The 27,651-nt window shown below is 37.9% G+C and overlaps 1 protein-coding gene across 4 annotated transcripts in view; it reads left to right on the top strand.

The window, feature by feature from the left end:
- The window catches only part of MIER1 (MIER1 transcriptional regulator), a 61,248-nt gene that overhangs the window by 29,809 nt on the left and 3,788 nt on the right, over positions 1-27,651 (top strand). For all 4 annotated transcript variants that reach the window (XM_034778534.1, XM_034778533.1, XM_034778535.1 and 1 more), the window contains exons 3-12: positions 1,353-1,498; positions 5,035-5,205; positions 11,418-11,550; positions 14,668-14,732; positions 16,542-16,614; positions 20,686-20,837; positions 21,802-21,883; positions 22,772-22,866; positions 25,139-25,266; positions 26,322-26,461. In XM_034778534.1, coding sequence (XP_034634425.1) covers positions 1,400-1,498; positions 5,035-5,205; positions 11,418-11,550; positions 14,668-14,732; positions 16,542-16,614; positions 20,686-20,837; positions 21,802-21,883; positions 22,772-22,866; positions 25,139-25,266; positions 26,322-26,461 — 1,138 coding nt within the window. In that variant the 5' untranslated portion in view covers positions 1,353-1,399. The remainder of the gene's footprint in view (positions 1-1,352; positions 1,499-5,034; positions 5,206-11,417; positions 11,551-14,667; positions 14,733-16,541; positions 16,615-20,685; positions 20,838-21,801; positions 21,884-22,771; positions 22,867-25,138; positions 25,267-26,321; positions 26,462-27,651) is intronic.

Here is a 27,651-nt window from a genome sequence, read left to right as displayed (position 1 = left end):
CTTCTCTCTCATTGCAAAGTAGATGCTAAATTTCACTGTTAATATCCCTGGACTACAACATATTTGAAAACTTAAATATTGCTAAAACTCATTTAATGATAGTTGATGCACTTTATATTTTAGATGCTCATAACACCACAGTGAGCTATATAATATCACTTTTTACAGATTTGGAAACTGAAACACAGATGAAGTTACTTGCCCAAGGCAAGTAGTTAGAAGCGCTGGGATTATAAATCTATAGTTCGTGGGCTTCAGCATTGTGCTCAGTCTGTTAGCAGTCTGCCTTTCACTTATTTTTTCACTTATTACTGCTAATTGTTACTATATCTAGACTTTTTTACAAAGAATCATGCAAAAGGGGGGGAAAAAATAGGTAGAAAATTGCCTGAATGCCAAGGTCTTGACCAAGTGTGCAAAGTCTTAAAACTTCCTTCTAATCTATAATTATGAATAACAATACTCCATTCATGTCCTTTCAGTTTTAAGAATGGTACCTTCCAAGAAGCCAAGAAAATTCCCATCATGTACATCATGGTCAATATTTGTAGTAATTTACCCAGTGTAGAACTCGGTGCAGGCTGTTGACTATCTCAGCTTTTGAAGACACCAACCCCTAAATTATCAGTTGTATAGAGATCAAGCTGAGGGCTGTGTGTAGCAGCAACTACATGGTGTCATGCAACTGTGCAGTACTTTGAAAACTGAAGTCAAACCCTCACCTTTGATTCTTTCTGTAGCTTTTGACCATCTAAACAGAGTATGAACCTCTCCTTTGAATAAATAGGACAGTTGAATTCTTTAAAACTTCAGACTTTGCAAACATCTTTCGTCTAGATTTTATTTTGGTTTGGTTATTGTTGAAATTTTTATTCATACCAAGTAGGGCTGTCAGTTAATCGCAGTTAACTCACGCAATTAACTCAAAAATTAATCGCAATTAAAAAAATTAATTGCGATTAATTGCAGTTTTAATTGCGCTGTTAAATAATAGAATACCAATTGAAATTTAAATATTTGGATGTTTTTCTACATTTCCAAACATATTGATTTCAATTACAACACAGAATACAAAGTGTACAGTGCTCACTTTATATTATTTTTATTATACATATTTGCACTGTAAAAATGATAAAATAAATATATTTTTCAGTTCACCTCATACAAGTACTGTAGTGCAATTGAAAACGTAGAAAAATCCAAAAATATTTAAATAAATGGTATTCTATTATTGTTCAACAGTGCAATTAATCGCGATTAATTTTTGTAATCGCTTGACAGCCCTAATACCTAGCTAACTCCTTAAACCCATGATGTGATTGATCAAATTCTTTTCAAATTGTTTATACTAGGAGGTTCAGCAACGTCTGATGACCATGAATTTGACCCGTCAGCTGATATGCTGGTTCATGATTTTGATGATGAAAGGACATTAGAAGAGGAGGAAATGATGGAAGGAGAAACAAACTTCAGTTCTGAAATAGAGGATCTTACAAGGGTAAATGGCACTTATGGGTTATAAAACAAAAATATTATTTTATGCAAGATGGTTACATTTTGTTGGATTTTGATCACAAATACATTGGCGAACAAATAAATCCTAGGAATGGTGACCTGTTGAGGTACTTTGCAATTAAAAAATCTGTAGCAAAGAAGCTGATATGTATATAATAGACTGGAATGCTTGTTGAGGTATAGTTTTTTTGTTTATACCTATTGGTGTAGATGTCATATTTTAGACCTATCACAAACGAAGTGCTCTAGCTAAATGTTTGTTTTACATAAATTGATTATTCCCTGTTCATTTGATTAGTACATGTTAGTTTCAAATTTCTGTAAATAAACTCCTTCGTCCCATAACTTTTTTTTTAAAATTTTACATTTTAAATTCTTTATACAAACATTCATCCTCATACCAGTCCTGTGATGAAATAAGTAGTATTCGCCCCATTCTGTAGGTGGGGAAACTGAGACAGGGATTAAGCAATTTGCCCAAGGCCACATCATGAGTTGTCAGTAGAGCTAAGATTAGAACACCAATTAATGATGACTATGCATACATCTTAAAATGTGTACTGAAAATAATTGCATTCTAAGATTTATTTTTTTTATCTTGGGCTCTTGCTGTCATTTAAATACTGCTTTAAGTGGGCTCTTGGGGGATATGAACTTGGCAGAATTTTGACTTCAGTTGCAACTGGTTATTCAGTCAGGAACAATACTTTGTGGCTTAAAGATGTTCATAATGAATTCTAAACTAGTTTAAATGTAGTCTGTGATTTCATTGGTTGAAAGGCTTTGAGCACATGTAATTATCTTCAAATTTATATCTAAAGTACAATTTTCTTCAACTACAGTAAATCACTACCAGTTCAACTTTAAAAAGCTGTTTAGCATGTTTAATCTTTAGTAACAATAATGAATGGTCACTTACATTTGTAATTGCAGGTTTGATATTAAAGATGAAAATGAAGTTAAGTAAATCAGTTTATTACAAATTTGGAGACACTTTGTCTAGAAAGGTGACCTCTGGGAAATAGGAATCCTCAAGTATGGAGAGAGAGCTTTCAATACAATTGCCAATTGCTTTCATTCCTTATATTTTATATAACTTTTTCAAGGGGCAGCTTGGTGGTATAGTTGTGTACTACCTTGTGATGCCATGGCAATGATCAAAGGTCAGGACCAGAGTTTGTTCCTTGGCAGGAGTTGGAAACTATGGTGGGTCTCCATGTTTTGGCTCTCTGCTGAGCAAGACAATGAGCAGTGTTGCTGTTTAGATCTAGGAGGGAGCCATGTGCTACCCCTCTGTAGAGGAAGGGTGTTTATAAATTGGCCCAGTATTCCACTGTACAGTTATCAGTCTGTTATGAATGGATCCTTGGATCCAAGCCAACTAGGTCTGGGCAGAATTTAGTCACTGGTTCTAGCTCTGGAACACTCTTCCCAGGCTCAGATCTCTTGTCTGACACCCTTCCTTGAGATGTGGAATGCCACCATCCAGCTCCTGCATACCCTGAAACCAGTGTCAGACCTCCCAAATCACATGCTCCATGAGTTCCACCTAGGTTGTGGGCACTCTGGGCTTACTAGTTTATCCCCTTCAGAGACCGTGTAGTAGGAAAGAAAGGAACACAAGTTTAGCAAAGGAAGTGCTTAACCATAGTGACTTTACTTTTAAAGCATTCAAGAGTTATAGATCTTTGAAAATAACACGAAGTCCAGAGACATACCATCCCCTAGTCTGAGCTCACCCCTATTTGAGTCCATGGTTTGTCAGCATTTCAGGCTGGGCAGTCTCTCTTGAAGTTCACATGTGGTGGTGATTGGCCCCCTATGGAGAGTATACCCTCCATGGCCTTAAATAGGGCCTCAGACTCTGTGTCATGTGTTCACAATAAGAAGCTCCAGATCTAACTGTCATGTTTCTGTTCTCCCTCCCACTCTACCTTTGTAGGCCCCTGTGTAGGAAAAAAAACAACATTGTTTCATGGGGGTGGGCCAGTAGCTGAGAAATGAAGTGATGGCCCTAGTCTTGATGGATCTCAGTTATAATCCCTTCAAGGTGTCATACATCTTTCCTGGGCAGGGTAGCTCTCTGGGATACAATATCTGCCCTGGGGAAAGTTCAGACTTGTGCAGTTACAGTGCTTATATTTCTACAAATAGGACAACATAGAGATCATAATTTGATACCCACCTTGTCACAAATGGTTGCTAGAACCCGAAGCTTTTTGGAGTGTAATGGGGTAAGGCAGGCTCAGAGAATCCACCTAAGTAAAGAGAGATAAGGTGGGTGAGGTAATATCTTTCACTGGACTACTGTTGGTGAGAGAGACAAGCTTTCAAGCTATAAAGAGTTCTTCAAAAGAAAAAAATATGTAAAAAATTTGCCACCTTACTCAACCAATCTGCTGCTTGTGTCCTGTCTGCTGGCTTCATGATAAAATATATTTTTACTTTTTTTGCTTTTTGGGAGCACGGTAATGCTAAGGGATTGTCAGCTTGATTCCTTGCTTCTTTGGGTACGTCCAGACTACCCGCTGTATCAGCGGGTAGCGATCGATTTATCGGGGATCAATATATTGTGTCTCGTTAAGACGCGATATATCGATCCCTGAATGCGCTCCCCGTCGACTCCGGAATTCCATCGGAGCGAGCGGCGGTAGCGGAGTCGACGGGGGAGCCGCGGCCATCGATCCCCCGCTGTGAGGACCCAAGGTAAATCGATCTAAGATACGCAACTTCAGCTACGTGAATAGCGTAGCTGAAGTCGAAGTATCTTAGATCGATATCTTCCTCACCCCCCCCCCGTGTAGAAGTTCGAAGTTCCAATTACAGGGCAAACCAGATGCACTTGTGCATCACCATTTAAGGCAATGAGGTTATATAGATGTTAGAGGGTATAATTTGGCCAGCACTTCTTACTAATGGTTCAGGAGAATGAAAGATCCAATGTTGAATTTGCAGGGCTGACAGTTAATGTTTTGTATTGATTAAAAAAAAAATTAGGAGACATATGTAGTCCTCTTTCAGAGTAGAACCTCTTTTAAATATGAAGACCTAAAAATGGACAAATATTTTAAAGGGTTACTTTTAACTGTGCACATTTGTAGACAATTTTTAGTAGTTTTATTTTAAGAAGTAGTGCAACAATGTGCTCAGTAGTATTTACCTCTTGCCTGTGATGAAGAGCTGAGTGGTATCTGTGTGAACAGTGACCTGCTAGTCAGTATTGTGCGTAATTTGGGAATATGTATGCAAAATCAGGTTTAAATTCCTACACTGCTAGAAGTTGGAAGTCCTGCCATATGTCATTCAATAAGTAATTTTCCCCAGATTTGTAAGGTTTCCAATTTTTTCCCAATGACCACATTTTCATGTTAGCTGAGATAGTCTTAACACATGCATTCCTCACATATTTGCCCATGCTAGGTTACGTGTAAAATACATATCTTAAAAATGTAGAGAAGGTCTGTGTAATGTGAAATGTCTTTGTGGAAGTCAAAACTTTGCTTGGTGGATGTTATTCAGGAAGGTGAAATGCCAATTAATGAACTACTTAGCCTTTATGGCTATGATGGTACAGTCCCACTCCCAGAAGATGAAGATGACGACGATGAGGAGGAAGAGGAGGAAGAGGAAGGAGAAGATGATGAAGATGTTGATAATGATGACAACAGTGGGTGTAGTGGAGAAAACAAAGTAAGTGACTGTATTAATTGGAAAAAATTTCCCATTCAGTTGTCTAGTACTATGTCCTGAAATTCTGAACTAGTTTGCATGCTCCTTCTAGTTTAGTCACTAATAGTTCATAAAAGCCCTACATGGACATACAAGATGCCAAACCACAGCAGAACATAAAAACAGCCATCCTGGGTCAGACCAGTGGTCCATCTACCACATTATCCTGTCTTCTGACAGTGGCCGATGCCAGGTGCTTCAGAAGGAATGAACGGAACAGGCAGTCATCCACTCCCAGCTTCCGGCAGTCAGAGGCTAGGGACACCCAGAGCATGGAATTGCATCCCTGACCATCTTAGCTAATAGCCATGGAGGATAGGTCCATCAATGAACTTATCTAGTTCTTTTCTGAACTCCATTATAGTTTTGACCTTCACAACATCCCTTGACAATGAGTTTCACAGGTTGACTGTGCATTGTGTGAAGTACTTCCTTTTGTGTGTGTTAAGCCTACTGCCTATTAATTTCGTTGGGTGATCTCCAGTTCTTGTGTTATGTGAATGAGTAAATAACATTTTCTCCACACTAGTCACAATTTTATAGACCTTTATTATATCTCCTCTAGTCATCTCTTTTCCAAGTTGAAAAGTCCCAGTCTTTTTTATCTTTTCTCCTACTGAAGCTGTTCCATGCCCTTAATCATTTTTGTTACCCTTCTCTGTACCTATTTCAATTCTAATGTATTTTTTTTGAGATGGGGTGACCAGAACTGCATATAGTATTCAGATTATGGGCATAGCATAAATTTATATAGTGGCATTTTGATATTTTCTGTTTTATCTGCTCCTTTCCTCATGGTTCCTAATGTTCTGTTAGCTTTTTTGACAGCCGCTGCACATTGAGCAGATGTTTTCAGAGAGCTATCCACAATGAGTCCAAGATTGTTGAGTGCTGACAGCTAATTTTTAGACCTTGTGATATTGTGTATATATAGTTCAGATTGTTTTCCAGTTTGCATTATTTTGCATTTATCAACATTTTGAATTTCTGACGTTTTGTTGCCTAGTCAACCAGTTTTGTGAGGTCCCTTTGTAACTCTTCGCAGTCTGTTTTCAACTTAACTATCTTGAGTAATTTTGTCTTGTCTGCAAATTTTGCCACCTCACTGTTTACCCCTTTTTCTGGATCATTCACGAATATGTGGAAAATCATTGGTCCCAGGACAGATCCCACTATTTACCTCTCTCCATTCTGACAATTGACCATTTATTCCTACCTTTTTTTTTTTTTTTGTATCTTCTAACCAGTTACTGATCCATGAGAGGACCTTCCCACTTATTCTAAGCACTTAGTTTGCTTAAGAGCATTTGGTGAGGGACCATGTCAAAGGCTTTCTGAAGGTCCAAGTACATTATATCACCCTTATCCATATGTCTGTTGACCAATTGTGGTAGATTGGTGAGGCATGATTTCCCTTTACGAAAGCCATGTTGACTCTTCTCCAACAAATCATGTTAATCTAGGTGTCTGATAATTCTGTTTTTTACTGTAGTTTTAACCAATTTGCCTGGTATTGAAGTTCGGCTTACCAGCCTGAAATTGCCAGGATTGCCTCAAGAGCCTTTTTTTAAAAACAGGTGTTGCATTAACTATTCTCCAGTCATCTGGTACAGAAGCTGAAACAGAAATAGTTTGCACTATGTTGGGAGGCAGATCTATTATGAATACTTGCATGAATACTGCACTCTTAAACACTGCAGAATTGATTCCAAAAGGTCTCCAAATAGAAGTGTGGAAGAAGCAACAAATAGTACAGCCAATGGATCTTTCCGTAAGACGTCCACCTGGCCCAAACCTGAGTTGATTTTATCAGAGGACTGAATTAGGTGTTACTCCCCTCATCCCTCTTGCTTTATATCCAGTTGTAGTTGGTTAAGGATCAACTGATAATGAGCTTTGGCCCTTTTACACATGTTGAACCATAACTGTTGTCTGCCAAGTTTCTTGCCGCTTCATCTAATACCTAGTCACTGTCAGATCCAGAATAAACTTGTCTAGATGGACCAGCAGTCTGACCCAGTCCAGCAATTTCTATTCTCCTATGAAAGGCACTTTTACTTGAACTTTGCTCACTTGTTCAGGAGTGAGCTCTAAACATCTTCTCAATCCCATAAATCCTTGGTGTATTTCATCTTTATAGCATTCTGGATGCTATAGAGACAAATTATAAATTGCATATACTGTAGCGTTATATACAACAGGATCATAGTCTGCTTTAAAGCATAGTGTCTGACTCTTCTGAAAACAATGTATTTTATATACTTGAGCCTATCATTATGGATGTGATAATTCAGTAGTTATTTTATTGATGAGGTGTGGTACTGAAATAAAGTCTGCCTGAATTTCAGAAATTCAGGCAATTTTAAATCACTTTTGACTGACGTATTAAAGACTGACGATGATTGTTCCTGTATAATAAATAGTTAAAAATAAATGATCAAATATTTTGTGAGAATATATCATCATAATCATGGCCTCTTTAAAATGCAGTCCTATGAACTCTTAAGATAAACAAGCATCTTTTTAGAAGGCAGTTTTCTGCTTGCAGTTCTCCAGACCCTGCCTTTAACTATAGTTCTAATTATTCTGTTTTTGATTTCTTCTATACAGTCATGACATAATTATAACTTGGCCATTGTTGGTGGCCTTTTAAAGCATATAATCTTACAATATTACAGTTGTAATATAAAATCCTTTGTACGGTTAATACCAAAAGGATCAAGGGAGTTTAGGAAACTTAGTATGGATTGAAAAAAGAAAATATTGTCCTTAATATAAATGTACTGTTTATTATAGCACTCACAACTGAGGCTCCATCTCATCCATTTTATAGATATGGAAACTAAAGCATAGACAAGTTAAGTGACCTGCACAAGGTTGTGTGATAGGTGTAAGGGTAATGAGATATAAATTATGGCCAGCATCACCTGTGTCTTTGAGGTTATTTAGCATTGTTGCTGTTTTGAGAAAGAAACCAATTTGGTATGATTTATGGATTCTATTAAGATCATGTGAAAGCAAATATAATTTAAATCAAGATATCACTGTCTAAATTAATATAATTTTCCGAAACAAACAGGATGGAACAATACAATGATTAAATCTAAGGCTACAGTTGAGGTTGAATTGATTAATCAAGATATTAATCACATGAAATGGGATCTACAGTTGATCAAATGATCAAATCAACACAGTCAATCATATCAGGAGGTCAATGAAATACATGATGAATCTTTGGTCTACTTTTGATTGCTTTGGTCTAATTTCAGCTCTTAGGTTTAGTATGTGGATGAGGTGTTGGTGTCCTGTGATAAACAGGTCAAACTAGTTGATCTGGTGATCCTTTCTGGCCATAAACTCTGACTCTAATCTTACACATAGTAACCCTGTACAGTCAAGGAGGCATAGTTTTTCTCAGCTTTTGAACTATTATTACACTCCTTCAAAGCACCATTAATTGAATGATGTACTCTATTTGCTCCCCTTCTGGCTAACTTACCTACTTTAATACAGTGGTGATCAGCAACTCATGATTCCCCTAGCGGGTAGAGTAATTTAATGCTGATACCTTTAAGAATGAAGGGTTACACTCTGTGATCTGTCACCTGCTTAGAATTTGAGTTGGTATCTAATTGTGTTCTTTTTAATATAGATTTACATAGTGCTACTACTTAAACATCTACATGTTCACATATATTCACACGTTAGAAAGGTTAGCCCCCTTACTACAGCAAGAAATTAGTTACTACACAAACCACCAGTTCTCTAATTAAAAGGTTGCCTTTACTTTCGTCCAGACCTAAGGACATAAGCTAAGGATACAGCTGTTTTTTGAGCTCCTGTAATGTAAATCCTATTTAAGATAAAGGAAATTAAAGTTTATACATGCTAGGCCACATTACAGTAGACCCACTTGCTTTACTTGGGTGTTTGACTGAGCAAAGAATAGAGCTCTTTAACACAAACTCTTACATGTTTGGTCTCTGTTCAACATATGAGTGAAATCCTAGCAGCAATTTTTAGTTAAAAGATTAAAATATGTTGTAAAATTCTAACTATACTTCTAAAAATAGGGCTATAGCAAAATGGCCGAAACATGGCATTTGCTTACTACTTAAGGAGCATTAGTGCCTTACGTCAACCTCAGTTTTTTGTTAAAATCTATCAAAGTTCTGACCATTTGAAAATTGCATGCTGAATAGAGCCCCAGCTCCACAAGCTCATGTGTGTGGCTGGACTTTTTGTACCCTTGTCAATATTCCACTGATACTTCCATGCCTTGTATCAATGGGGCTCTTGCCCACACGTATCAGTTTACAGGCTTGGAGCCTTTGGATGGAATGCAGTGAGTACATGAGCAGCTCTTTAACGCATGAAAGTTTATTCTTGTGATTTAAAAGCTCCCCGGTAAAAATTGCCAAGTCTGTGCAAGTTGAATAACTGAGAGAAGAAATTTTTAAGGTATGGATATTGTACTTAAGGAAACAAACAAAGCCGTAGAAAACAAATTTGAGGGTGGAGGGGGTGTACTTAATGCAAAATAGAAGGTGGAAATTTAAAAGGAATGACATTAATTAAAAAATGAGAGGTTCCTATGGAACCATTGATTTGGCTGTATTGCATTTGGACCGTTTTTGATTTCCTGTTTACTTATGAAACTTGCAGCTTATATTCTGCTTTGTCATTAAAAGCGTACAGGATGTCCACAATGTGTCTGAGATGTTGCAACAAATAAGTTTGAGCAAGTTGCATTAGTGATCTTCACCAAATGCATAAATCAATCCACTAACTCATTTTTTTAACCCTTCTCATGTAACTTTCTTTAATTCTAATATCTTCCACTATGGTGGTTTCATTTCTGTACGGCATCTGTTCTTTTAATATTTGATCTTTCTACCATTTTTACTTAACTCAGTGATGTTAGAATTGGAGTATGCTGATATATTCTTCTTGTGGGGTGAAATCTAATTATTGAAGGTTTTTATGATAACCTCACACCTTGAAGAGTAACTTTTTTTTGGCTACATCTCCACTACAAGGTAGGGGTGTGATCCCAGCTCACATATACATACTTAGCGCAAGTACAAATAGCAGCATATCTGCAGTGGCATGGGCAACAGCACACCTTAGCTGTGCCAAGTACGTGCCCACATGGGGTTCAAGCAGGTTTATACTTGGCATGGCTGATCCATGCTGCCGCTGTCTGTGCTGCTGTGGCTATGCTACTATTTTTTACTCATGCCAGTTCTCTGTCTGTGTATGCGAGCTGGGACTCTCATCCCTAGCTTGTAATGTGGATGTAGCCTTCCATGTGATTAGAAATGATTATCCAGCGTTTCCTAATCCTGATATTAAAAGAACATCCAAAATTCTGGGGGAATGGTTTTAAAGATAGGGGTATACTTTAAGAGCAAGAGAGCTGTAAAGAACTCTATGCCTTTATAATTTCCAATTTTTTTAGCTTATAGTGTATAACTTACTCCATCAAACACCAAAAAACCTCACTACTTAATAGTAAAGGGAATTTGTACCATTCAGTGTTTGTCTGTAGGTTCACTGACACACTGAGTGCCCAGCATGAGAATTTTTGTGAAAAGCTAGTGCTTCACACGAATAAGGTTGTGAGATTGACTTATCCCTTGGTTCTGAGATCCACAAGCTGCATATCCTTACAAACAGTTTAACAAAAAATTAGGACTGTACACCCGGAATTGCTCCTAGCAAAACATAGAATCACTCAGTAATGGCAATCCAACATATCCCCATCCCTGCTCAAAGCCTGTTTAGGTATACGATAGTTCACGTAAGTGTGACAGTACTTATTGTTGCTCATGGTATAAAACTTTAACCCTACATTTCCATGCTGGAAAAACTAGATACAGTGGTTAATTCTGGTTAGCTCATCTAAGACTTAATGATAAACCTGACCTGCTTAAAATATTTTTTCAAAATCTATATCAATGCTGTGTAATGCATCTAAACAATCTTTGTGGCTGGCCACAGCCTGTACCTGTCATTCGTAACACTACAACGTATACTTTATTATGTGTACAACATCCTCTTTTGTTTGACATTTCTGGAAATATAAATAAAATGTTATCAAAAAAGAGAGCAATGATTATCTCTAATGCAGAAGGTGTAAATGGTCTCCTGTTTGCTTTATTGTATTTAAGGAGGAGACCATAAAGGATTCATCAGGTCAGGAGGATGAGACACAATCCTCCAATGATGACCCAGCACCATCTGTTGCTTCTCAAGATCCGCAGGAGATAATTCACCCACGTCGATGTAAATATTTTGATGCAAGTATGTGCTGTTTAGTACTATGCACCACCATCTAAATTGTCATAACTTTATTAAGATCTAGAATTAATGAAATATTGAGTTACTAAAAAAATCTAAGTCTTACAGCTTGTTTGTCAGATCTTTTTCTTCTCCCACTGCTGTTCTTTATTATCAATTCACTTAAACATAGTTTTTTGTTGTCCACGCTCCTTAGCATATGATAAAGCCTCTTTTTTACAAGTCATGGACTTTGTATATTTATTTGTTTTATTAAAGGAAAAGTGTAGGATTAAATCTGGTACACAATTTAAAAAGAAAAGCAAAACCTAAGGCCAATGGAAATGCTTTCAATAACTTCTTAACATTTCAGTGGAAATGTAGTCCCCAGTCCTGCAAACAGGTCCACCTGGGCATGCCTCTACACCTCTGCAAAGCTCCCTTGCCATCCCCTTGGAGCCCCAGTGACGTCTTCCCATGTGGACCAGCTTGTAGGATCAGTGCAAATATTCCCTGCAGTGTTTGTAACCTTGTATTGCTCAACTGTAGCATTTCCCCAGCTGTGGTCTGTGGAGCACTGCTGATGGTCCAAGAAGAGTTGGCTGGCTGTAGGGTGTTGGCTCACTACCTTATTCACCCTAAAAAGACCATAAAATATTTTGTTTTCTTATATAAATATTCCAAGTAAGCAATTGCTGTAATTGCTACGTGGAGACTAAATTATAAATGGGAGAGGTGCTGGTCCACAAGACCGTATCTGTTAAGTTGTGGTCTACTCCATGAAGAACTTTTTAAGAACCCTTGTCTTAATGAGTGAGAACTAGAAAATAAAATTGACAAGAAACAAAAGCAAAACTGCTTATTTTTTGGTCTAATCTCAGTAATGGAAAAATGAATAAAAATAATCAAACTAAAATAGATTTAAAAAAATTATTTCAGGTTTTAATAAACTGCGGTGGGGATAGCAATACAGAGAAGGACATTTGCTTTTAAAATATTTATCTTGACGACGTCATTTTCAGTGCTACCATTTCCCTGCTCCATACTTCCACTCTTCGTTCATGTGTCTGTTTCTTAGATGTGCTTAAAATTCACGCTTGCAGCCACTTAGAACTGCTGATCTAGTGTTATGTAACCCTCCCCTTACCCTCACTGCTGTTGTAATACCACTTATCTGGGTCTCAAACTTGCATTCTCCTAATGAATAGCATCTGGTATTACCAGCCAAGTCATTTGGACAACCAAATATTTCACTGTGGGAGGTAGCCGTTTATACCAGAGGAAGGTAAAATGCATCATTCCCAGTACAACTCTACCCCAATAGAACGCAACCCGATATAACACAAATTCGGATATAACACGATAAAGCAGCGGGAGCCCCGGGCCCTTTAAAGCGCCACCCGAGCCCCGCTGCTTTACCGTGTTATATCTAAATTCGTGTGGAGCCCCAGGCCCTTTAAATCATCGCCCGAACCCGGCTGCCGGAGCCCCGGGGCTCCAACAGCCAGGCTCAGATGGTGATTTAAAGGGCCTGGGGCTCTGGCCACTGCGGAGAGCCCCGGCCCCTTTAAATCCCCGCCCGAGCCCTGCTACCAGAGCTCCGGCAGTGATTTAAAGGGCCTGGGGCTCCCCACAGCAGCTGGAGCACCAGGCCCTTTAAATCACTGCCAGGGAAAGCCGGGCCAGTCTGGCACGGCTTACCGGCCCAAACCCGATATAACACGGTCTCACCTATAAGGCGGTGAGATTTTTTGACTCCCAAGGGCCCTGTTATATCGGGGTAGAGGTGTATTTGGAGTCTTACAATATGTTTGTTTGTTGTAAACTATGTTTACAACAAACATTACAACCTTATAGTTAAAGGTTGTTTATAGCTCCATATACCCAGTGCTTTAAAATAAAGGAAATTAACATTTAAAATTCTTCACATCTGCATCATTAGTTATGTCATTAGAAATGTCATTTTCAAGTTTATTATTTGGATTGCGGTAGCACCTAAGAGCCCATCATGAACCAAGACTTGTGCTAGGCACACAATAAACACAGCAAAAAAAGACAGCCCTTGCCCCAAAGAGCTTACAATCTAAGTAACATTCTGCTTTTAATGTTTATGTAACACAGATGTCCTTGGTTCCTCTGCCAGTGTTTAACAGAATGCTAATTTGCATTTAATAAAAGGGTCTGTCTTTCTACTACCTGATCCTCACGTGCTGACATTAATGTGGCTACTTTCAACACCATGCAAATGATAGTCCCTAATACAGACTCTTATCCAACATTCCTTAGAGAGAGACATCCTGACTTAAGGACCCCAAAATGTTAAATTCAGTATAGCAAATGCAAGTACCAAATGTCACAGGTATTAAGGAATATGCTTTCTCAATGCGCTACTCGTGGCTAGCTGAGCTGAGTGCACTGTGAAGTCCAGCACTTTTAAATGTCATTGTGCCCGAGTATGTAACAGCTAGATTTGGAGTGACCCACATGTTGTGCTCTAGTGTACAAACAGTTCAACAGAGGCTGGCAGTAGTGGCAGTGTTGCTGTAAGGATGAGAAAAGCCAGTGATGGATACAGGATCTGAAATGAAATGGGAGTGACTAGCCTAGCAGCTTGCCAGTTATGTTGAAAGTAAGGAGAACCTATGTTTCAGTGCAATCATTGAAGATACTGGCATGCCTGCAGAAAACTGTACCTGATCAATTGTCTGTCTATACAGGTAGAGTTGGATGAAGGGGAATTAAGTCTTATGCTGAGGCCCAAAAATAGATACTGTTCACTTATTTGCATCTTAAAAACTTACAACCTTCTTCCTGATCGCTGTCTTTCCAATTAACAGGATATTTAACCACTCTGGGTAAGCACATTAGCTGTTCTTTTTCTTCTAAGGCACAATGGGATGCCTTTCAACTGGAAGACAGACCAAGTTGTGGTGGTCTCCTGTTTTGCTCCTCACTGAGATCCCAGCCATATGTTAATTCACAGAAAGGTGGTTGTGACGTCACAGCTCAAGATCCAAATAGCCAGCCGCAATGGCTTTGAGCAGTCTGTCTCAAGACATACTTTACTGGCATATAATGTTGGCCTGAACAGGATTTATGGTAGTACTTCCCATGTAAATAATGTCTGAAAAATTTCTTTAGACAGTGAAATAGAAGAAGAATCTGAGGAAGATGAAGATTATATTCCTTCAGAAGACTGGAAAAAGGTAAACCTTTGAGGACTTGCTATTAAGGATATATCTGTATTAAATGTGTTATTAAATATAGTGTACTGTTGATTGTTCCAGGCATAAGTAGGCATTGTATCCTATCAGCAGAAGGAGACAGGAAATAAGAGTTCACTGGAATTAATTCCTGTAAACAGGCTCCTTTTTGCTAATTTTGAGTTTATCCAGAAAGTGGAAAAGATTGTCTGACTTAACTAAAACGACCAGGTTGTCATCTTTAGCTTGTTTTCAATAAATAATTCCATAATACTTTTGCAGGCAAAATACAAATACTGCCAAGTTAAGCCTTTTAAACTTTGCTTTCTCTTCACTGTCTATTTTCTGAAGTTCGTGGTTATTTCCACTCCCTTCAGGGACAAGGACTGCTTTGCATAGGCGTAGCCTCCGTCTTTTAGATTCCCCCATTCTGACTTCCTTGCCTGGAATCCAGAGCCTCTGCTTAGGGGTTCCCCTCAAAACCCTCTGTGAGTTACAGGACTAGCTGCATCTCTGAATGCATCCCTTCAGGTGTCAGGCCTTTTGCCTTTACTTTTCCAGGGGTGAAATCACACAATTCTCCCACTCCTAGGCCAAGACTTGGGCTATAGTATCAGCTGTGCTTAGCCCAGTATGTCTGACTGGGTTTGACACCTGCAGTTCTTTTGCAGTTTGGTTCCTTTTTACCAGTGATCAGTCTTCTCAAACCGAAGTGTTTAATCTTAGCAGTAGGAATAAAGCATAACACGAGAGGAAGGATTTTAAAAGTCTACATGCATGTTTCTTACTTAAAGATCTACCATCGGTGATGGTGATCCAGGGAAGCCTACCTCTTCGGATGTCCCGTGGGGGGTAGAGAGGGGTGTCAGTCCAAACAGCTTCTTGGCAACAACTTCCCTGATCTCTGGACACAGTATTGTAGTCTCTTTGATCTGCTGGCCCCTAGCTGTGTCTCTGTAACTTTGACTGTAACCTGGAGGTAGGATCTTCAGTTATAGCTCAGGCCTTGTGTTTTAACCATGCTGAAATGTTTACTGAGAAGTAGTGTATCTTGAGCTATTGTTTCACTTTCTGCTTGTGTTTTCCAGCAGCTTGTTATTAAACTAAACCAACATATTCATACTGTGAAATCCCGATAACCATGTCACATATAGTATTCATACATTATCGCAGAGCAGCTCTATATCCATCAGTCTCCATCTGACCGATCAGGAGAATGTAACTTCATTTAGTGAAATAAATTCTGTGATTTAAGTGAGAAATCACACTGAAGTAATTGCTATCTTTGTTCTAATTATCAATACAGATGGGGTGCTTTAATACAACTCAAGCATTATATGAAGTACATGTAATTGTTTTTAATCTCAATAAGTAGATGTAAAAGACTGTGTATTTAGTTTTCTTTTTCCTCTGCCAATATGCCACATAAAGTAAATAACCATAATACATTTTCTGCATGATGTGAAGGGTTTTTAATTCCCAAAATAGAGGAAAAGGGTTGAAGTTTAAGTTTTAACTCATGATGACTTTGAGCTTTATAAATTATCTGCTTCCACTCCTGCTCTTCCCAACAATTAAAAATGAACAGCTTTAGTGTTAATGTATGTTTCTTTTAACACTCTCTCAAAGCCTCATAGACAAAGTAAATTTCCATATTGTTTTTTAATTCCTATTAGTTTTTGTCACATATTTTGTACGTTATTGGTGGCAAGACTTTTTAGTGCTTAAAGGGATATTGTCACTCCGTCATTCTATAGAAAACAAATAAGACTGTCAAATGCATTATATGTATAATTTTTTTTTTTTAAACAGGAAATCATGGTGGGTTCTATGTTTCAAGCTGAAATTCCAGCTGGCATATGCAAATACAAGGAGAATGAGAAAGGTGAGCTTTGATGCTGTCAACATTTCTGAAATGATTTGTTCAAGTTTCTGTACTAAAGTTTGAGGGAGGATTTCAGACAAGACATCTTAGAAAAAATTAAGCTATTAATTGAAATGGCAGATTTTTCTTTGCTTGAATTAAAAAAAATTAAAAAGAGATCAAAGTCCAAAAAATTTAGTTGCTTTTGCTGTTAAAAAATGTCATTGGGAGGAATAAATCTATTTTAAATATTAATGCACTAAAAGATAAAGTATGTGCTATTAGCTGTGGAGAAACTACTTTTGGTGTTACTTTCTTTATCTGGTAGGTATCTTAACATAGAGCTTGAACTCTGTATTTCTCTGAAAGTCAACAAGGTATACTTGTAATTTGCTGCTGATTCATCCATTCTTATTGATTTACTGTACTGTAAATGACTTGTGGCCTTCTATAATAAAACTATATAGCTGTTTTTTTACTGCAGAAGCCTACAAAAACCAGCTTTTCATGGCCTTGCATCCAATCACTGGTTTGAGAACTGAAAATGTGTGTCATGGACACAGACTGTTTTGGTGGGGGAGTGGAGTTAAAGTTTCACTAAATTGTTGTTACACTAGTGCTGGTATAATTTTTGTTCTGTACTTTTTCCTTCCCCACCCACTGTATTTTTGGATGAAACCTTTATTCACCGGCCTCAAATCGGACTAGTGTTGACATTTACAATGGGAAAATAAATTAGGCTGACAACGTGCAATCATATCCTTTGGCTCTCAGCTGATGAGATCTTGTTCTTAAAGTATAACTTATAATGCACTGCTAATATAAACATTCTAATTTTGGGGTAGAATTACATTATTGTGACCATCTAGGAAATTTAGCACTTGGCCGAACATAGTAGCTTAATGACATACTCCGTTTCCATGAAGATTTCATAACAAATGCAGTTTTGGTATAATTTATTCTTTGAACTCTGCCTGTATGGATTTCCATTCTGTGATGCCTCATCTACATGCTCACTCTCACACTCACTGTCACTCACTCTCTTCTCTGTGGATATCCCAATCCAAGTTTAGTGACTGCTGTGTTGTTAATTGAAAGAGTTTATATCTAGGGACTCTGAATCTGTGTCCCAAAAGGCAAGCACTTTTGCCCTGAGCAGAGCCCAGGACAAATAAGTAATGAAGACATGAGGTTGGTGAGTTTACCTAACACCATGATCAGTGTACTTCCAATTGTGTTTTGGTGTCTGGTGTTTCTCTCATGTTTCACTCTTGGGTGCCTGGACAATGGAAGAGCAGAGTATGTTGGTGTCGGATCCCTTGGCACCAGGAAAATTGATTCAGTGAAAGATCTGACTCGGGTCTCTGAGGGAACTTGAGAAGATTTAAAATTTTTATTAAAGCGAACGTTAAAAAATTATATAATACACAGGTTAAGAAAAGAGTCTCTGTACATCTGGGTATAATGCTTAATTATCCACAAATACAAAATTTGTTTTTAAATTCATAAGATACATATAGTGCATAATTGGCAATAACCCAAATTTAGGTGAATTACATTAAAGAATACAGTTTAGATATTAGCATCCAAGTATTTGGGTACATCACTCATGAAAAGTTATACGGAGAGTTGGTTGTGGAAAGCAAATATAGCAATGAGTGAAGATTGTCCCTCAGTAATTGAGAATTTAGGGTAGGTTGTCCATTTAGAAAATACAAGACATCAGGAAAGTATTTGTTACTTTCCCGACTACGCTTCTCATCTACACGCTGAACTTCTTTACTCCTCTTGAAGAAGACTACTCGTCATTGGTCCACTGCCAAGGACAAAGGTGCAAAAGCTCCTAAACCCTTGGGGAAGAAAATGCTACTCTTCAGATGTCCATAGCAAATTACTGAGCTGGCTAAGATAATATGGCTGTTTGATTTGAGACTTCATTGTTAGACTAACTGACAGAAAAGACAAAAAGGGCTCCCAATATATCATTGCTGAGGACCTTCAAGTTGTGAAGGATATGCTCAGACCCGTTTGATGTTTCTGACGTGACAGAAAAGTGAATTTTAACAATGCGTTGCTGTTAAGAGGGCACGTTGTTAATATGTGGGCAGAACTAAGTTCTGAAGAACATATAGGCTATTTTTAGAATATAGGGATAATTCTAGGACCTGGTCTACACTAGGAAATTAGGTTGGTATAACTACATCGCACAGGGGTGTAAAAAATCCATACCCCTGAATGATGCAGTTAAAACTGACTTAACCCCCAGTGTAGACAGTGCTGAGTTGACCAGAGAATTCTTCTTTTGACTTAGCTACCATCTCTCTTGGGACATGGATTACCTATGCTGATGCGAGAAGCCCTCCTATCAGTGTAGGTAGCATCTTCTTTGAAGCACTACACTTAAAACACTGTAGACAAGTCCTATGAAACAGTCAGTTCTCCCCGAAGATAGCAAGTGGATTAGATCTACACCCCATTTATTACAGAATTCTGTCTATACCAGTGGTTCTCAGCCTGCACACAGCTGCAACCCATATGACATCCTAAGGGCCATACAGGTAGTGTGTATATGTGTTTGGGCCGCATCCACACTAAAGAGAGCTGCATATGTGGCCCACAGTGGTAAATAGGTTGAGAACCACTGGTCTATGCCCTTACTCTGCCCTACTTTCTAGAGTTCTTTCCATGTTATCATATGGATGTAAAAGCTGGGAATCTACCAAACATGTAGACAGACACCTAATTGCCTTTGAAAGCATATGTCTTAGAAAAATACTGGGTATTAAATGGAACAAAGTAGTAACAGATGCCCAGATTTGTTGGAGTTCAACAACCCTTTATTGCTTAAGTTACCCAGAAGAGAAGGTGGAAATACTTGAGATTTGTTAAGAATTAAGCCAGAGCATCTTCCATGGCAGGCATGCCGCCTGGCAGTTGGAGGAACACGCAAGAGGGGCCGACTGAAACAATCCCTTGAGATGCTACTCAGAGGGAAAACTTACAGGATTTAACATAGAGGATAGATGGGGTTCAGATTTTGGTATCATCCATTGATGTGGTAGTCATTCTTTGTGTGTCTAGCAACTTCTAATACACTCATCATGGTGTCGGTTACAAAATTAAGAAATGTACTAAATCCATAACAAATTTTGTTCACCACCATTCCTTGATTTAACTGCTGTTACTTTTTTCTTAATCAGACCTATCCATAATGCGTAAAGGCAGTTGTTTTTCAGCCTCTATCATTGAGAAAACGTTTGAGACTTCATTGAGGCCAGTGTCTCAGCTATCTTCTCAAAATATTTATTTTTATCAGTATCTTTGGCTTCCTTGAGTTTTCACTCACATGTTTCTCTCTGTTCCTGTCATCTGGGCAATGGTGGGTTGATGGTCTGCTGAGCTGGCAAGGTTTCTGACATCAGATGCTGCTTTCAAGAGGCATTTTGACTTAGAGTGGTAGGCAAAGGTGTTCTCAGTCAGTAGTGGGCCTGGATGCTTTTTGCTGGTTTTCATGAACCATGGTGGCTAAGACTTCACATGTAGTAGTTCACACATCCCTCAGTTTGTGTGATTGAACCAAATGTTCTAAGGAAGCTGGAGTGATCAGTTTTCTAATCTTATCTCTAATAGATCTTTTCCAGCAAAGTAAGATGAGTTACTCACAAGGTCTTGTTTTGGAGGTTAGGTGAAGGCAGTTTGGAGGGATAGTTGACTCACTGATTGAAACCGTTCTGCCATCTTGTGATTTTTGTAGTTTCAAGGGCAGAGGATGGGGAGGGATCTTTTGTTCCACAGATGTGTATGCGTGGGGATCTGATTAGATGCACAATGTATTTGCAGCACTGCATTGTAGTCTGTGTGTATGTACATGATCTAACATAGTTAACAGTGAACCATAGAAACCATTTGGAAGAGTACCATACATTTCAAATGAATATAATGCTCAGTCCTCTGGCCAATTAGATTGTCCCATTAATCATGTTCGTAATTTTGAATCTTCTTGTGTTCTAAACTAGCAATTCTTTGAGGCTGAGTAGAAGTTGGAGTCTTACAGAATATGCTTCACTTATGTTTCTGTTTTTCTTAATTTAGTGTATGAAAATGATGACCAGCTGCTGTGGAATCCTGATTATTTAACAGAAGATAAAGTGATTGAATTCCTCAATGAAGCCTCCAGGCGAACAGGAGATGAGAAAGGACTAGAGGCAATTCCTGAAGGATCACATATTAAAGACAATGAACAGGTACATATTAGAATTTATAGTGACCATAGTGTGTTATTTGCATTGTAATTATCGCATTTGCTGCCCTCAGACCTCAAAGTCTGATTTGAGATTGCTTCTTTTTTCTCTTGTCCCCAACAAAAGCAAATGTTTAAGAACCCAAATCACTAACACAATGCATATTCAGTTTTAAAATTAAGTGCATTAAGAAACATTTTTATCTGCAATAAAATGGTCTCTATCTTCCTGTTTAAAGATTTTATAGCACTTTACTAACTAAAACCAAATTCTGCTCCTGCCCCGAACAAAAGAACATGGACTTGACAAATGTGTGCATTGATGAGCCCTTTGATGTGTGCACGTGTCCAATTCTCAAGTCAGAACAATGTAAATCCTGTTAATTTGCATCTTTTGGGGGGACTGGACCTGTGAAGAAATATGCATAAATTCCTTAAAGCACAAGATCACCAGTCCTGCAGATTTCCTAAGCTTTAGGATGTATGGTAAAACAAAATTGCGAGCCCAAGTTGGTTACTCTTCGTGTAACTAACCATATGTGCACATGTACTGGGATATCAGAATTTCATTTGAGTCTCGCCACAGAATGGGCATAGGCTATACCTATTGTCACACTTCTGCATCTTAGGGAATCAGTTATAAAAATTTGTCCTATAAATTAGGGTAGAGAAAGGAAACTATTTTTACAGTACATAACACTATATAATACAATATTTTAGAACAAGAAATGAAGAAGGGAAAAGTGTGTATTATACATATGCTATCCAGGAGGTGTATAACCTAAAAGTTATCTGTAAGTCTTCTGTAGACTTATATTGCTGTTTTAAAAACAGTTTCTTCTCCTGGATTTTTAGAGAAATTAGACTTTTCAGAATAAGTAATTGATAATTGCACCACTGTAGCAATACGCAAATTCAGTAGTATATGGAGTTATGCATATTAAATGTGTAGTTTTTCACCTTTCTAGGCATTGTATGAATTGGTTAAGTGCAATTTTGATACAGAAGAATCATTGAGAAGATTAAGATTTAATGTGAAAGCAGCCAGAGGTAAGAATACATCAAATTTTAAATGTACTTGTGGGTTTTTTTGTTTTTAATCCCATGCCTCCTTTAATTTGGCAAAATCATTAAAATTTGGGCATTGATTGCTGCTGTCAGATACCTCCGATTACAGTAGGATTTCACATCGGCATTGTGTAGCACTAGTATCGCTCTTCCTCAAATCCAGGAATTAATGAACTCTGACCCCGCATTCAGAGTTCACTTCTAATGCAGCCATATAGGGATGAGCTTGATGTTGTGCTTCTAAAAGTTGAGTGCCAAAATGAGATTTTGGAGGACGAAGTGATGGGCATAGTATGAATATATAAGTACCTAGGCAATAACAAACAATAAGAGGGTTTATGAATAGAAACTTGACATTTTTATTCATTACTTTGTAACTTTTTAGAATTTTAATGCACCCACCTAAAGTAGGAATTGTAGGGGGCTTATTCTCCTATATTCATGCCTCTAGACTTTTATAAAATTCACTAAAGTTAATGTGTGTGAAATACACAAGAATTCAAAGTAAAAAGAGATTAGGCCTCTAAATCTTATTTGTTGACAGAAAAATTCCAAACTTTAATAAACTAACCTAAATATATAGAAGGTGCTTTGGCTGCATTGTGCACTTTCTGTCCTTGTACAGATCTTTCCTTTGTATCCTTCTGTCTGTTGTTGTTTCCTCTTCATTCATTTAACTTTTTACTCAGTATTAGTTCTTTCTGTTTTTCTTTATGCACTCATCTGTTAGTACTCCCTGCCTGCTCCCCTTTTGAGTCTTTAAGAAACTTAAATACAGAGTGTTTCTTGTATCAGAATCTTGAGTTTCCATTTGTTATCATTATGCTGTCACTTTAAAGTATGTTTTCTGTATTGTGTTTCTTATTTCAGAAGAGTTAGCTGTTTGGACAGAGGAAGAATGTAGGAATTTTGAACAAGGACTGAAGGCCTATGGAAAAGATTTTCATTTGATTCAGGCAAACAAGGTAAGGATGATTTTTTAAGTAGTTATTTTCCTACTTTTTTTTTTGTAGCTGAAAAGATATTAAATATCTTTTGACTTCCTTCCAAATCAGTTTTTTTTCTAGTCACTGTACTATACATATCCTTCTGTCACTTGGTCTATCACAGGAGGGTGTTCTGGTTAGCTGGCATTGTATGGAGTGTTTTCATTGTGCAAGGCCTCAAATGGGTCTGTTTACAAAAAGGAGTTTATCATCAATATCACCTAATGCTTAACTGGTCAGAATGTATTATAATCTTGTTAAATAAACTTAAAGATTCCGTAGAGGGTGGTAGGTATCTTTGGAAATGCTGCAACCAAGGTTGTTACAGGAATGTTAGTAGGAATTTTCATATTGTAATAATTCTTGAGTTTCTCCACTGATTGACTACTTGGACATTTTGGAGTTGAGTTCAAGATTTGACTGTATGCTTTGTTCAGAGCCCTGGGCAAGTGTAAGTTAGAGGTTAATGAAAGCTTTTTTTCAGAACCCACTGGGAAATAAAATCTAGGTGGAGTCTCCCTCTAGTAAGCAACAAAAATTCATATTGCAATCTGCAGGAATACTGGCACAATGGTGTTTTTGCTTTTTATCCAGAGGTGTCTCAGAGCATATGTAAAACCCATAAAAGGGGAACTTCAGAATCTGCTTTCTACAGTTTTCCATTATATGTTTTTGCCCACCTCACCTGCAGTCTCTAGGGCAGATCCTCAGCTGGTGTATAATGTGAAGTCAAATGAGCATTTGATATATTACATCATCTGCTCCAGGTTCCTAAAAGTTGTTCCCTCTGCCATACCTAGTGGCATGAAACCTGCTTCACAAATCATTGCCTTTAATAGTCAAGGCTTGAGGCATCCTCTGTGTTAGCATGTTCCCAATGCTTCCCTTGGTCACTAGAGTGCTCTTCCTGCTGCACACACCTCCTGTCACCACCAGACTTATTCCAGCTCAGTACTGCAATAAAGTACTCCACTGTTTGAATTAGATGCCAAGGCCAGAAGGGACCGTTTTGATCATCTAATCTGACTTCTTGTATATCACAGGCCATGGAACTTCCCCAAAATAATTCCTAGAGGGGTATCTTTTAGAAAAACATCCAATCTTGATATCAAAATTGTTAATGATGGAAAATCCACCACGACCCTTGGTAAACTGTTCCAATGGTTAATTACCCTCACTGTCAAAAATGTACACCTTATTTCTGGTCTGAATTTGTTTAGCTTCAGCTTCCAGCCACTGAATCATGTTATACCTTTCTCTGGTAGATTGAAGAGCCCATTATTAAATATTTGTTTCCCACCTAGATACTTAGGCTGTATTTGCATGATAGTTGCATGACTGGTAGTATGCCATGATTTTGCTCGTGGTGTGTCCATTTTCACCTGAACCCATGCCCCTTGTGTTTTCTTGAGCTAAACTAGTCATTGAAATGTGTGGATATGGACATGCACAGAAATTTTCTGCCATTGTGAATTAATGTTTGGAAAAAAGGCATGTGCTTGGGAAGCCCACCTTCCCTGTTTAACTTGCTCCTTTTTAATTGATCAAAATCAGGATTTGGCATTTAGCTTTATCTGGAAAAGTAACTTCCAGAATATTTCTGAATTACGCTAAAAAGGTACATCACATCTATATAAGAATTACCATACTTGGCGATTCAGTATCCTGTCTGACAGTGGCCAGCACCAGATACTGCTAAGGAAAGTGTAAAATCCCTCCTATAGGCAGATTGGGATAATCTGCTTTCCACACCCCCATCCTAATGCTCTCATCCTAATGTCTAATAGTTAGAGATGGGCTTAAACCCCGAAACATGTGGTTTAAATATCCTTTCCAAAACTTTTGTCATGAATTACAACAATCTGGGTATTTTTGAGATCCATATCAATGTCCAATTCCATTGTGAATCATGTTAATTTCTTGGCCGCAGCAAATTCTTGTGTCAGTAAGTTACATGGTTTTTAATTATACATTGTGTGAATTTCATCGAACATCTCCTTGTTCTTGTTCGGAGACAAGGAGAACAAATGTTCTCCATCTACTTTCTCTATACCATTTATTACTTTATATACTTCTATCCTGTCACCCTGTTACTCATCATATAAAGCTGAAAAATCTTAAGGGAATAATTCATAGTATGCTTTGAGTCTCTGCTCTGGGGATGCAGAATCTCAAAGTATAATGTATCTCATGGTCTCTAGCAAAAAATACATTTGGATTTTCAATGTTTTGTGTGGCACCTTTTTCACAGGTACGAACAAGATCAGTTGGCGAGTGTGTAGCATTTTATTACATGTGGAAAAAATCAGAGCGGTATGACTTCTTTGCACAGCAGACCCGATTTGGGAAAAAGAAGTACAATCTCCATCCTGGTGTAACGTAAGCGGTGCTATCTTTTCTTACATACATGTCAGATTTATAGTCTTTCCTTAATATTGCTCTCTTCTAAAATGGAGTAATGAATGCAGTAAGAACTTGATTACCATAATTTCGGTTTCCAGCAGGACAGTGGCCAAAGGAGAAGAGATGCAATCAGTTCCATTTAGTTTAATTGCTAAAATAGAACACCTGTTAGTATTAAGGCTAACCATTTACACTAAACAATTAATTTAATTTAGCCTGTTTTCTGGTTGTGCATTGTCTGAACAGATCACAATTTCTACAGCTACATTCATTGGTGGATGTTTTATGCAAACACATCACAATCACAAATTTTGATTTGGCTTTCTGCAAGTATTCTGTAGTAGTTACTTCAAATTTGTTGTTTTGGCAAACATTCATACTAATAAACTTTTCTCTTGAATATTCAGAGAACAAATAATAGTATGCACACACAGGCAAAGCCTGTCTATTTACATTTAAATGTTTGCAGGTAACTATTTTCAGTATTTGACTAGATGGTCACACTTTTTGTTGCTTCTGTATGTTGAGCGCAAGAGTTCCTTGTATTCCTCAGTATATGCCAGCCTCCCATCACATTCTTTGGTAATATATGGAGATATACCTATCTCATAGAACTGGAAGGGACCCTGAAAGGTCATTGAGTCCAGCCCCCTGCCTTCACTAGCAGGACCAAGTACTGATTTTGCCCCAGATCCTTAAGTGGCCCCCTCAAGGATTAAACTCACAACCCTGGGTTTAGCAGGCCAATGCTCAAACCACTGAGCTATCCCTCATTTCGGGGACTCCCTGTATACACAACCTTCATGCCAAGATTATACATGGCCCCTTATTTCCCATGGACAAATAACAGGAGGATCAAAATTAGTATAAGGAGATTATAACATTAACTGACTGTATAAGGTACCATCTAAATACTTGAAGCAGTTATAAAAAAGTGCGTACACACAATATATTATATATACACACACACACACACACACACCAAACTTCTAAAAAGCCAAGCCAGTGCTGACTGTAGTGTTCATTTTTAGGGATTACATGGACCGTCTTTTAGATGAAAGTGAAAGTGCAGCTTCCAGTCGAGCTCCGTCCCCTCCCCCTACAACCTCTAACAGCAGCACCAGCCAGTCTGAGAGGGAGGACAGCACAACTAGCAACAGTAATCAAAATGGTAAGTAAACACTGATGTTTTTTCACCCCCATCTTGCTCACTTATAAAAGAAGTTGCCACATCATAGCAATCTTGGAAATAGGCTGAAAAGTTGTGTAAAGAATTTTTTTTAAGGAGCATAGAGAGAACCCTTGAAATATCTTATTTCCAAGGGGTTCTGGCTAAGGTATCAGTGGTAAGTTACAAAACTAAAAGACCATACTTGCACATAAATTTCAATACAAAATGTTTGGCAAGTTTAACTTTCTTCCTCTTAAGTGTTTTAGCCTTTTCATATTCAGTCCTACCTGCATCTGTGCAGGTGCTTAACTGAATAGTTCCATTGACTTTAAAATTAAGTATGAGACATGTTAATGCTTCTCCAGCGCTTGCTTCAGGTGACGCGTTCGAGGTAGAAGGAACCAGGAGTACTTGTGGCACCTTAGAGACTAACAAATTTATTTGAGCATAAGCTTTCGTGGGCTAAAACCCACTTCATCTGATGCATGCAGTGGAAAATACAGTAGGAATATATATATACACACACACACACGCGCGCGCGCGAAAAAATGGGTGTTGCCATGCCAACTATACGAGAGTAATCAATTAAGGTGGGCTATTATCAGCAAAAGGGAAAAAAACTTTTGTAGTGATAATCAGGATTGCCCATTTCCAACAGTTGACAAGAAGGTGTGAGTAACGTTAGGGGGAAAAAAGATAGCATGGGGAAATAGTTTTTACTTTGTGTAATGACCCATCCACTCCCAGTCTTTATTCAAGTCTAATTTGATGGTGTCCAGTTTGCAAATTAATTCCAATTCTGCAGTTTCTCTTTGGAGTCTTCAGCATAGAAGAACACTTTAATTAGAATATTTTAAACATTTGTCATTGATACTCCTTGATTAAAATGATCTAATACCTTAAAGAATGCATTAAGCAACTTTGAAAGTTAAAGAACAAAAGCTATCAATCATCTCTTGCTAAGTAATGTTAAGGTGTAGAGAGGAAAATTACAGTAGGATTGTGGAAAAGAAACAGCTCCTTTATTGCACGTGAGATGGACCTGAAAGTCTATCAAACCTCCAGGCAGGGTTAGGAGTATTTTTTTTTTTTTTTTTTTTTTTTTTTCAACTGTCAGTCACTGTAGCTTAGACACAGAAACTTGACACTATCTTTGTGGTGGATCAGTTTCCTTTTGTTGCTTTCATCTT

The sequence above is a fragment of the Trachemys scripta genome, chromosome 8 (genome assembly GCF_013100865.1).
Source record: "Trachemys scripta elegans isolate TJP31775 chromosome 8, CAS_Tse_1.0, whole genome shotgun sequence".
NCBI lineage: Eukaryota > Metazoa > Chordata > Testudines > Emydidae > Trachemys > Trachemys scripta.
The sequence above is the reverse complement of the archived record's forward strand: the minus strand, read 5'-3'. Positions and strand labels throughout refer to the sequence as shown.